This window comes from Coregonus lavaretus, assembly GCF_964263955.1.
Source record: "Coregonus lavaretus genome assembly, chromosome: 28".
In the NCBI taxonomy this organism is placed as follows: Eukaryota; Metazoa; Chordata; class Actinopteri; order Salmoniformes; family Salmonidae; genus Coregonus; species Coregonus lavaretus.
In genome coordinates this window covers 37,684,181-37,695,538 of record NC_140015.1, presented here as the reverse complement: position 1 = coordinate 37,695,538, position 11,358 = coordinate 37,684,181, and the positions used below count along the sequence as shown (strand labels likewise).

Genomic DNA, 11,358 nt, shown 5'->3' with positions numbered 1-11,358 from the left:
CTATACATGGATTTGAGAGCCAAGCTATCACTCAAATAACAGCCAACACTTGTCACTGTTGATATCATAAGGCGGGTCGTGATTTGTTTAAGTTAAAAAACAAAGCAACTGATTTTTTTCCCTTCCCCGTTTCGGTAGCCTCCCAAAACTTCCATCCGACATTCTAGAATTTAGATGACTGTCTTGAGCAAATTCTCTTCTAACCAGTGATATGAAAATGATCAGATTCCGTGTGGCCTTTGAATAGTGTTAATTTAAACGGTGTATACACCCCAAACGTTTGCCACCACTCTATTGATATCGATATGCGTGAATAACAAAATAGTGTTGCGTTTACCTTTCCGCGTTGACGACCCACTTGAAACAAAATGCAACAATCCACAATGTAGCTGTCTGTCTTCTACAAGTTGTCCTCTAACCAGTGATATCCATATTATTCACAGATTCCGTGTGGTTTTGTAGTAAGGTTAGTTTGAATAGGAAGTGCAACCCGACATCCCCCTCTCATTCTATTGATTTCAACGTGATATCAATGAGTGATTGGCAAATAAGTGTTGCGTTTCTCTTTCCGTTTTGGCCACACCCCCAATTCCAAATGCATCAATCCAAAATGTAGCTGGTTGTCTTCAGCAGGTTGGCCTCTAACAAGTAATGTAAACAATATTTCCTGTTTCCATGTGGTTTTTGAGTTGTTTGTTTCAACAGCGCATACAACCTGATTCCCCCTAATCAATATGAGTGATTAAATGCCACTTGTCAAAACAGGGTTTTTGGTGCATATGCAGTTTAAGGTGCTCGTTAAAAAAAATACAATAATCTGATTACTATTGCGGCACATGTACACATGACCAGAAGTATGTGGACCCGTGCTCGTCGAACATCTCATTCCAAAATCATGGCCATTAATATGTAGTTGGTCCCCCCTTTGCTGCTATAACAGACTCCACTCTTCTGGGAAGGATTTCCACTAGATGTTGGAACGTTGCTGCAGGGACTTGCTTTCATTCAGCCATGAGCATTAGTGAGGTTGGGCACTGATGTTGGGCGATTAGGCCTGGCTTGCAGTCGGCGTTCCAATGTATCCCAAAGGTGTTCAATGGGGTTGAGGTCACGGGCTCTGTGCAGGCCAGTCAAGTTCTTCCACACCGATCTCAACAAACCATTTCTGTATGGACCTCGCTTTGTGCACGGGGGCATTGTCATGCTGAAACAGGAAAGGGCCTTCCCCAAACTGTTGCCACAAAGTTGGAAGCACAGAATTGTCTACAATGTAATTGTATGCTGTAGCATTAATATTTCCCTGCACTGGAACTAAGGGGCCTGAACCATGAAAACAGCCCCAGACCATTATTCCTCTCAAATCAAACTTTACAGTTGACACTATGCAGTCGGGCAGGTAGCGTTCTCCTGGAATCCGCCAAAACCAGATTCTTCCGTCGGACTGCCAGATGGTGAAGCGTGATTCATCACTCCAAAGAACGCGTTTCCACTGCTCCAGAGTCCAATGGTGGCGTGCTTTACCCCACTCCAGCCGACGCTTGGCTTTGCACATGGTGATCTTAGGCTTGTGTACGGATGCTCGGCCATGGAAACCCATTTCATGAAGCTCCCGATGAACAGTTATTGTGCTGACGTTGCTTCCAGAGGCAGTTTGGAACTCAGTGGTGAGTGTTTGGAATGGAACTCGGTAGTGAGTGTTGCAACCGAGGACAGACAACTTTTACACGCTACGCACTTCAGCACTCGGTGGTCCCGTTCTGTGAGCTTGTGTGGCATACCACTTAGCGGCTGAGCCGTTGTTGCTCCTAGACGTTTCCACTTCACAATAACAGCACTTACAGTTGACCGGGGCAGCTCTAGCAGGGCAGAAATTTGACAAACGGACTTGTTGGAAAGGTGGCATCCTGTGACGGTGCCATGTTGAAAGTCACTGAGCTCTTCAGTAAGGCCATTCTACTGCCAATGTTTGTCTACGGAGATTACATGGTTGTTCCCGATCAACGAAAATGTTGTAATTAATGTTGTTGCATTGTACTGGAACTACTGACAACAAACTATAATTTAATGAGTTAAATTAAGAAAAAAAGTTCTAATAGGATTCTGATTGGGGTGACAAAATCCTACAAGACAAAACCTATAGGATCCAATTTGATTACTTTTGATTTCCAATAGGAAAAAATGTAGTCCAATAGGATTCTGATACAGGTGACACAAATTCCTATAGGATTGCGAGAATCATATCGGGTCCAATAGGATTACTTTTGATTCCCAATAAGAAAAAAAAATAGTCCAATAGGATTCCAGTAGGATTCTGATACAGCTGACACAAAATCCTATAGGACTGCGAGAATCTTATAGGATCCAATATGATTTATTTTTATTCCCAATAGGAAAAAAAATATTCCAATACAATTATTCCGACACAAAATGTTAAGATAATCCTATAGGATTCTATTGGAAAAATCACTCATCCTTGTCGTGGAAATTCTACCCAATAGGGAGAGACTTATTTCTTCAAACAATTATACTTTATTTACAAATTAATTATTGCAATAATGGGAGCTGGTCGGACATGCACTTCTAAGGTGTACGCCATAGAGCTCGACTGACACGAGGAGTACAGAAACCTTATATAGGCAAGTCATCTTATGCAAGCATGTACAAAACCTGTGATCTGTGCTGGACAATGAGACGGAACTGGGGTACAGGGTGCAGACTAACTGTGACAAAGGTAGTCTCATTCTGAGGACAATAGGTGCTAAAACAACAGGAAATCTCCTCAGACATAGTTCCTCAAAAGTAGATTAATGGCCCCTTGACCCGAGCAAGCAAGCGTCTTTCGCCGTCTGCCTAGATGATGTGGGACTTAACACCCACACACACACCAAGTTATCATTAGTATGTAGGATTTAACACTTTGCTCTGATTTCAGTAGATGAAGAGAAGGAATCGGTTCTTTTCCTTCTGACTAGCAGGAAACCATAGGTCATCTCTTGGCTGTTCGCCCAGACATCATGTCCATACTTCTCTAAAACTAGGTTCTTATGCTACACACACAGAACAGTTAGAAACATCCCCATACAATCCCATCCCATATGATCTAGTTATATCAATCATCTCAATGTTAATGTAGAAGTAATTGAGTTTAAAGAAAAAGCTTCTAGTACACAAGCATAATAAAGGTATGACAGAAATGTCCATCACATCCTATAGGATTTTTTAACAACTCTAAATCGCTTTGGCATAGTAGTCATCAAGTCCCTTGCCGATAAGGTCAGTTAACATACCTAGATGCATTCAATTGCCCAATTTATAGGCATGCCCAATTTAGGATCATTTTTAACAATGTGACGTTGTGCTCCAAAGGGATAACTTGAAATAATATGATGTAGGTAATTAAATAATCGTGTTTATTATAGCCTACTGGTTAGAAGGTCATTTTAGGCATAACATGTGAAATAGACCTTGTGAAATCATTGTCAGAAGCGCAAGAGATACTGTTGCATGTAGGTCTAATTTTATTTATGGATTGATCATATAGAAATATCAAAACATTCTGTGATGGAACATTTTATGTTTGTGCTTTTCTAATAACCAATTTCTGTGTTCTATGTTTGTGCCTGGGAGGAATCCTCACTATCAGTATCTGCAATTTGCAGTACGCCCAGAACCTTGTTTTGAGAATGAAAAGGATATCTCAGTTTCAAGGTCTCAGCTTGGAGAGAAGAAGCCTCGTGAGGTATTGGTCGGTCACATGCATGAACCAAACGTTAATTATGAATAATGAATAAGCTAAATCATGTAAATATAGCTTGTCTGTGTAAGCAGTATATAAGAGAACTAACGGGACTGCCCCGGGGGAGCTCACTTCAGACCGGTACCTTATGCATCTAAGTTTGACTGTGACCTCTCCAGCATGCTGTTAATAAACAATGATTCATTTAAGATTGACTTTGAGTGTCCCTGTGTAGAATTTCCACGACAATTCTTTTAACTATTCCAAAGCAATTACATGTGGTGCAGGAACCACTGACTCACTGCATTATTCTATAGTATTATCAAGACACCTGCTGTTAACTCTTAACTGGTTAGGACAGCTCATGAGGTGTCCTAAATATCTGCCGACTAGGTGGGACTAGAGACTTCATGCATAGCTTTAATTTATACCCATAAGAGTAGAATGTCTATTCTAAGCACTTATATGACCAATTTTCTACTCTGAGACGCTTTGTGGATATGGGCCCTGCTCCTGCTCTGAGACGGTTCATACCTACAGATGAAGAGATACATATTATGCTCCATACAGGTTACCATGGTAAATCAGAATTAGTAACCTGATTTAAGAATGGGAGATGGATATGACTGTTCACGAGATGTTTTCTTTTGATCCTTTATTTAGGGATCTGGAACCGGTGCCGGATAGGTGGGAGATGAAATACGGCACATTTTTGCTTTCTGGTGTTTTTTCATTGGCCCTAAATGAGCAAAGCTCTTTCCACATAGACAGACATAGGGTTTCTCTCCAGTGTGTGTTCGCTGGTGTGAATTCAGGCTCCCTGATTGAGCAAAGCCCTTTCCACAATGTTTACATATGTAGGGTTTCTCTCCTGTGTGTGTTCGCTGGTGTATATTCCGGTTTACTGATTGAGAAAAGCTCTTTCCACAATGTTCACATTTGTAAGGTTTCTCTCCTGTGTGTGTTCGCTGGTGTTTTGTTAGTTTTTCTGATACAGCAAAGCTCTTCCCACACTGATCACAGCTATAAGGCTTCTCTCCTGTGTGTGTTCGCTGGTGTATAGTTAATTTTTCTGATACAGCAAAGCTCTTCCCACATTGACCACATCTATAAGGCTTCTCTCCTGTGTGTGTTCGCTGGTGTGTAATCAGGGTGGAAGCTAGAGCAAAGCTCTTCCCACATAGACAGACATAAGTTCTCTCTCCAGTGTGTGTTCGATAGTGTCTAATCAGGGAGGAAACTACAGCAAAGTTCTTCCCACACTGATCACAGCTATAAGGCTTTTCTCCAGTGTGTATTACCTGGTGTCTATTCAGGGTGGAAGCTACAGCAAAGCTCTTCCCACACAGATCACAGCTATAAGGCTTAACTCCTGTGTGTTTTATCTTGTGTTTTGTCAGGTGGACTGACTGATTGAAGGTCTTCCCACACTGATCACAGGTAAAAGGCTTCTCTCCAGTGTGTACACGCTGGTGTATGGTCAAGTTGCTTGACTGATTGAAGGTCTTCCCACACTGATCACAGGTAAAAGGCTTCTCTCCAGTGTGTACACGCTGGTGTATGGTTAGGGCTCCTGCACTAACAAAGCTTTTCCCACAATCAACGCAGGGGTAAGGCCTCTCCCCTGTATGAATTCTTGGATGAGATTTGAAGGTGTTAGATGCAGCAAAACTCTTCCCACACTGATCACAGTGAATAATGAAGCCACTCTGGCTTGTGAAACTCTTCCCACAGCCAGAGCAGCAGTGAGGTTTCTTCCCTATACCTCTCTGCTGGTGTTTCTTGAGATGTTCCGATCTGGAGAAACTCTTCTCTGTCTCATCAGCAACATGATGTGGTTGAGGCTCCCCAGATGATAAGCCCCTCCCACTGAGAGAATGACAGTTAGGGGTGTCCCCTGTGAAACAAAGACATTGAATAAATAGGTTTTGGAAATATGGGTCCATAAATACTATAATATCTTGTTTTAAATGTTTGTCATTTAGCAGACCCTCTTATCCAGAGCGACTTATAAGAGCAATTAGGGTTAAGCACCTTGCTCAAGGGCACAGACAGATTTTTCACCTAGTCGGCTCAGATTCGAAACAGCAACCCTTCGATTAGTGTCCTAACACTCTTAACCACTAGACTACCTGCCGCCCTTATCATCAATATACACTCAGTGGCCAGTTTATTAGGTACACCCCCTCCGTTCACGAAACTGGATCAACAATTTACTGGACATTGAGTATACTGTTTATAAATCAATTAACAGAAGTTTCAGAAGCAGATTGTAGTCTAATCCACATACAACATTGTTCTTACTTGATGAAATCAAATCTCCCTCTCCCTCCTCCTCGTGTCCTTCTCTCACAGTTCCACTCTGCCCTGGTGTTTTCCTGCAGTCGACCAGCCGCACAGACACCCTCTTCAGACCCAGCAGTAAGGCTCTACCAGGAGAGTTGTGACCAGGGGACTCTGGCAGGGTGGAGGGGGACGGGCTAGCTCTGTCCTGGTGACCACAGGAAGTATTGTACATAGAATATCATTAGACCAAACATTTGATTAGTCGCCTAAATCTCTGATTGGTGCATCCTTATAATACCTCCTTTCTCCTGAAGTGTGTAATTGTTCACTACCTTCCACAAATGTCTAGTTTTGCTTTGGAAATTTTTTCTAATGAAAGTTGTATATTTTTTACAAATGTCAAAACTGATAACACTTGTAATGCCCCCGGTCTTATGTTCAGAACCTTTGATTGAGCAGTCATTGGAGTTGAACACATCTTTCACCCCTGAGTTAATCTTGGTTAACTTGGTTAATTTAGTTCTGGGTTCATACGTGTTAGGAGGAGAGCTTAAGAGATGCTGGAACGAGGAACACCACCCTCTCTTTCAAGATACGGGCCGAATGTCCCCACCCCTTTCCAAAATGTGGCTGTACAATAGAGCCACGTCTTTCTGGTGCCTTTTACAGCTTGTTTCTAGCCTAAACCATTACATTTATGCATCCTATACATTTATATAATCAGGGTTTGGGAACATTAGCCCCCACCCCAACCACCACACCACTGGAATGGCCGTTGACAAATATCCAACACATGGGCTAGTCCACCATCCAGATCAGAGCTGTAAATACAATCAAGCCTGTCTAATGGCAGAGTTGTTAGTTTGGCACGGTTGATCCGCACATATTTGGATGAAAATGTCAAGACAGGAGAAGGTGCATACTAGAATCTATTCTGGATGTTTGAAACTGGTGAGTTTTTCTGATGCTAGTATGCATGTATTTGCACACTGCAGTGGACAACGTGCTTTTTACATGTGCATTTGCCTTCCCTTCGGCAAATCAGATCACGACTCCAATCTCCTCCTCTCTGCCCATCCACATCGACAGGGCCGCAGTGGAGAAGGTAAAAAGCTTCCAGTTCCTTTGTGTACACATCTGACAATCTGAAATGGTCCACCCACACAGACAGTGTGGTGAAGGCGGCTCAACAGCGCCACTTCAACCTCAGGAGGCTGAAGAAATTCGGCTTGGCCCCTAAGACCCACAAACTTTTAAAGATGCACCATTGAGAGCATCCTGTCGGGCTGTATCACCGCCTGGTACGGCAACTGCACTGTTTGCAATTTCAGGGCTCTCCAGAGGGTGGTGCGGTCTGCCCAACGCATCACCGGGGCACAATGCCTGCCCTCCAAGACATCTACAGCACCCAATGTCACAGGAAGGCCAAAAAGATCATCAACCACCCGAGCAATGGCCTGTTCACCCCGCTATCATCCAGAAGGTGAGGTCAGTACAGGTGCATCAAAGCTGGGACCGAGAGACTGAAAAACAGCTTCTATCTCAATGCCATCAAACTGTTAAATAGTCATCACTAGCACATTAGAGGCTGCTGCCTATATACATAGACTAGAAATCACTGGCCACTTTAATAATGTTTACATATCTTGCATTACTCATCTCATATGTAAAGACTGTACTCTATACTAGTCTACTGTATCTTAGTCTATGCTGCTCTGACATTGCTTGTCCATATATTCTTAATTCCATTCCTTTACTTTGTTTTGTGTGTATTGGGTATATGTTGTGACATTGTTAGATATTACTTGTTATACATTACTGCACTGTTGGAGCTAGAAACAATAGTTTTTCGCTACACCCGCAATAACATCTGCTAAACACGTGTATGTGACCAATACAATGTGATTTGATTATTAACAAAGTTTGATGGTTTTGTAGAAATCTAAAAGTTTCGACACGTTGCAAAAGTAATTTGCATTGCATGCATTGTAAGGTAGCACTAGCAGCGTGACAATTGGGTTTTGAACTGATGTAGCTAGCTATGTTTTGTGGGAAAATGTAGGACTGCCATTTGGACGTGAACTAGCGATCGTTGTCAGCTATTTAACTAATGGCTGAAGTTATGTGTAACAAACCTTCCATTAACAATTACAGCTAGCTACCATTATTTGCCTGTTTGTTAGCTAGCTACTTTTAGCTGACTGGTGCTAGCTAGCTAAAGAGGCTAGCTGCTGGACATTGGACAAGCAAGCTAACGTTAGCTAATAGCAGCTGTATTGTTGCCAAGCATCCAAATTGCTGACCAGGTTAGATAGAACTCTGAGATTTGGCTGAAAATAAATTAGCAATATCAGAAATGTTACAAAAAATGTAGCACATCATTGGTTCTTAATGGACGGAAATGTGCACGTTAGAGCGATAAATTATAACTGTAATTTAAAAAAATTGCACCTACTAAATTTGTCAATCCGACATGTCCAGTGGTGACTTTATGTAAATTATATGCATGACTCCCTGATAAAAAAAGGTTAAATACAAATAAAATATGTTGTTTTAATCCAACGCAAGAATTTGAGCCAAATAGGCCCAGAAAACTCTCAATTTAAAACTATAATATAATGGAATATAACAAAATACAAAATACATTTACCAAATGAATTTTTTGGAAAGTGAGTACATAGTGAGATGAACAACTCACAGTTACTTCTTAAAAAGAGTAATACTTTGAAAAGTGGCAATTAACTAGCTGGACTAGCGCATCGTTGCCCATTAATTAAAGGCTAGCCAGCAAGCATTTTAGCCAGGTAGCCTAGGACTACAAACATTTAAAGCATGTAGTTGTACTGATAGACCGTTTAGGGAACATGAAAGAGGATAATGGCATTGGCATTTCTCTACAAATCGGGTGAGTCAACATGTTTTTTTCTACTTGCATGCACTCACAGAAATCAGTACCATGGATAGACACAGCATACTTAGCTTAGGTTTATCAGACTAAATCATTTTTGGTTTTCTTTGCGACTTGCGGTAACTCTAAATGAATAGTTGTTTAGTAGTCCGAAAATCTCGTAAACATTAACTTGCTTGACCATGCTGTAGGTCATGAAACGGTTTGTTATATGCAATCTGTTTTGTGTCCAGATGTTGCTCTGTATTCTTGTCTCGGCTGTGTCAAGGCATATGAACTAACAGGATCAAACAACACAGGTTGTAATGTCATCTTTTCCTGGCTTGGCTGCTATGTAAAAAATATACCACTTTTGTTTATCTTTTATCCAGCTGTTCAAATGAAACGAATGGATATGGAGGATGGAAACTAGGCCAAGACATTATATACTGTTAATAAAAGTAAACCAAACTTACCCTATCCATCGTGAAAGCTATTCCTTCTTGTTATCGTCTACTTTTACCCGGGAGCCACCTGGAACACAAGGTTCTCTTCGAGTCCAGATATTTTTATTGGCTGAGGCCCAGTAAGGGTCGCCTCGTAAATACCAGACTGATTACAGCGCTATCCGTGCAGCGAACCAGTAAAACGTGATGTATGTTCAATCCGACATCTGCAGTAGTCATGAAGCATTTACAGCAATCCAACCTCCACATTAGTCAGTGCATTCATACTTATTCTGTTTCACGGAGCAGAACCGACTCAGAGCTGTTTTGAAGGAAGTGGTCGTCTTCTTCATCGGTATTACAGCAGTCAGCATACAATTGTTATAGGTGCATGCCGCCACCTACAGTATTGGCTGTGTATTAGCCTATTACTCTGTAGTAGGAATTCATTACACTTTGGGAAAAACCAACTAATCCTACGCAGTTGTGGGAAAAGTACCTAATCTTCATACTTGAGTAAAAATAAAGATATCTTAATAGAAAATGACTCAAGTAAAAGTGAGTCACCCAGTAAAATACTACTTGAGTATAAGTCTAAAAGTCTTTGGTTTTAAATATACTTAAGTATCAAAAGTAAAAGTAAACGTATAAATCATTTCAAATTCTTTATATTAAGCAAACCAAATGGCACAATTATTTATTTTACAGATAGCCAGGGGCACACTACAACACTCAGACAGAATTAAAAAACAAACCATTTGTGTTTCGTGAGTCTGCCTGATCAGAGGCAGTAGGGATGATCTCGAGTAGTGTGTGAGTTTAACCATTTTCCTGTCCTGCTAAGCATTCAAAATGTAATGAGTTCTTTTGGGTGTCAGGGGAAAATGTATGGAGTAAAAAGTACATCATTTTCTTTAGGAATGTAGTGAAGTAAAAGTTGTGTAGTGTATTGACAATATGATGGTGTTAAATGTTTTTAAATGGAACTGAAAGAATGTTGATTTTTGGTATCAAGAGGGAAGGTTTTAGCGTGACGTCACATATGACAGACAGGAAGTGGGTTGTAAGATACGGGGATTGGACAGTAGAGGGAGCTATTCAACTCTTGGAAGGCTATATAAAGGGGAGACTGGTGATTGGCCAGAGGAGGGAGTTTCATTGTTTATAAATAAGGGGGTTAGGCGAGGAAGACGGCGGAACGGCCATAGCAATCTGGGGAGCCGTTCTCCGGACATCGCGGGTCTGTACCTATGCTGTAAACTCGTGATTTTAATAAAAGCCTCTAACACGATACAGCATAACGGACTCTGTGTTGACAGCAATAATTGCCACCACTCATCAGATACGACAGTTGTCAAATATAAATAGTAAAGTACAGATAACCCCAAAAAACGACTTAAGTAGTACTTTAAAGTATTTTTACTTGTGTACTTTACATGACTGACCCTACACCCATTAAAACCTCATCATATTATTCCACTACTTTGGCCCTCTGATCCTACACCAGGCCAGCAGCCTGGGAGGACGGGATTTTATCGTTCAAATCACCTTGTAACTCTGCAGTAAAATATTGTCCACCCAAGTACTTCACTGCAGCTGCCACCACATCTATCCGCTGTGATTTACGTTCTATTGTTGCGGTACAGTTAACAACCATGGCCATGAACGCCCAAAAAAACGACCTTACTGAAGCAAGTTATTCCCATCACTCTCTGTTGACCTCGGCCTAATCACATGGATCCTCTCAGACCCTCACCCTGGAACCATCTTCCTCTATTACTCTCTTCACTGCCTCAGCATACGACACCTTCTGCTCTACTCTGATCCTGGCAACCTCAACCTGTCTTTCTCTCACCGGACACGTCTGATCTCCAGGACCATGAGTACCCCTACAGTTTACAAACACAACTTTTTCCATCAATACTACACATTCCTTTGTCTCAGGTCCTCCTGCACACTTCTCACATCTAGGAATCTCCCTGCTACACACTACTGGAAGGAAG

The 11,358-nt window shown here is 41.5% G+C and overlaps 1 protein-coding gene across 1 annotated transcript; it reads right to left on the bottom strand.

Moving 5' to 3' along the window:
- Window positions 1-1,154: 1,154 nt before the first annotated feature.
- On the bottom strand, window positions 1,155-9,504 carry LOC311104055 (uncharacterized protein). Its single transcript, XM_084145711.1, has 3 exons — window positions 9,386-9,504; window positions 6,041-6,227; window positions 1,155-5,633 (listed from the first exon to the last, which is right to left on the bottom strand). Exons 1-3 carry the CDS (start codon window positions 9,392-9,394, stop codon window positions 4,396-4,398), a joined length of 1,434 nt encoding a protein of 477 aa, XP_084001837.1. The 5' UTR covers window positions 9,395-9,504; the 3' UTR covers window positions 1,155-4,395.
- Window positions 9,505-11,358: the final 1,854 nt, after the last annotated feature.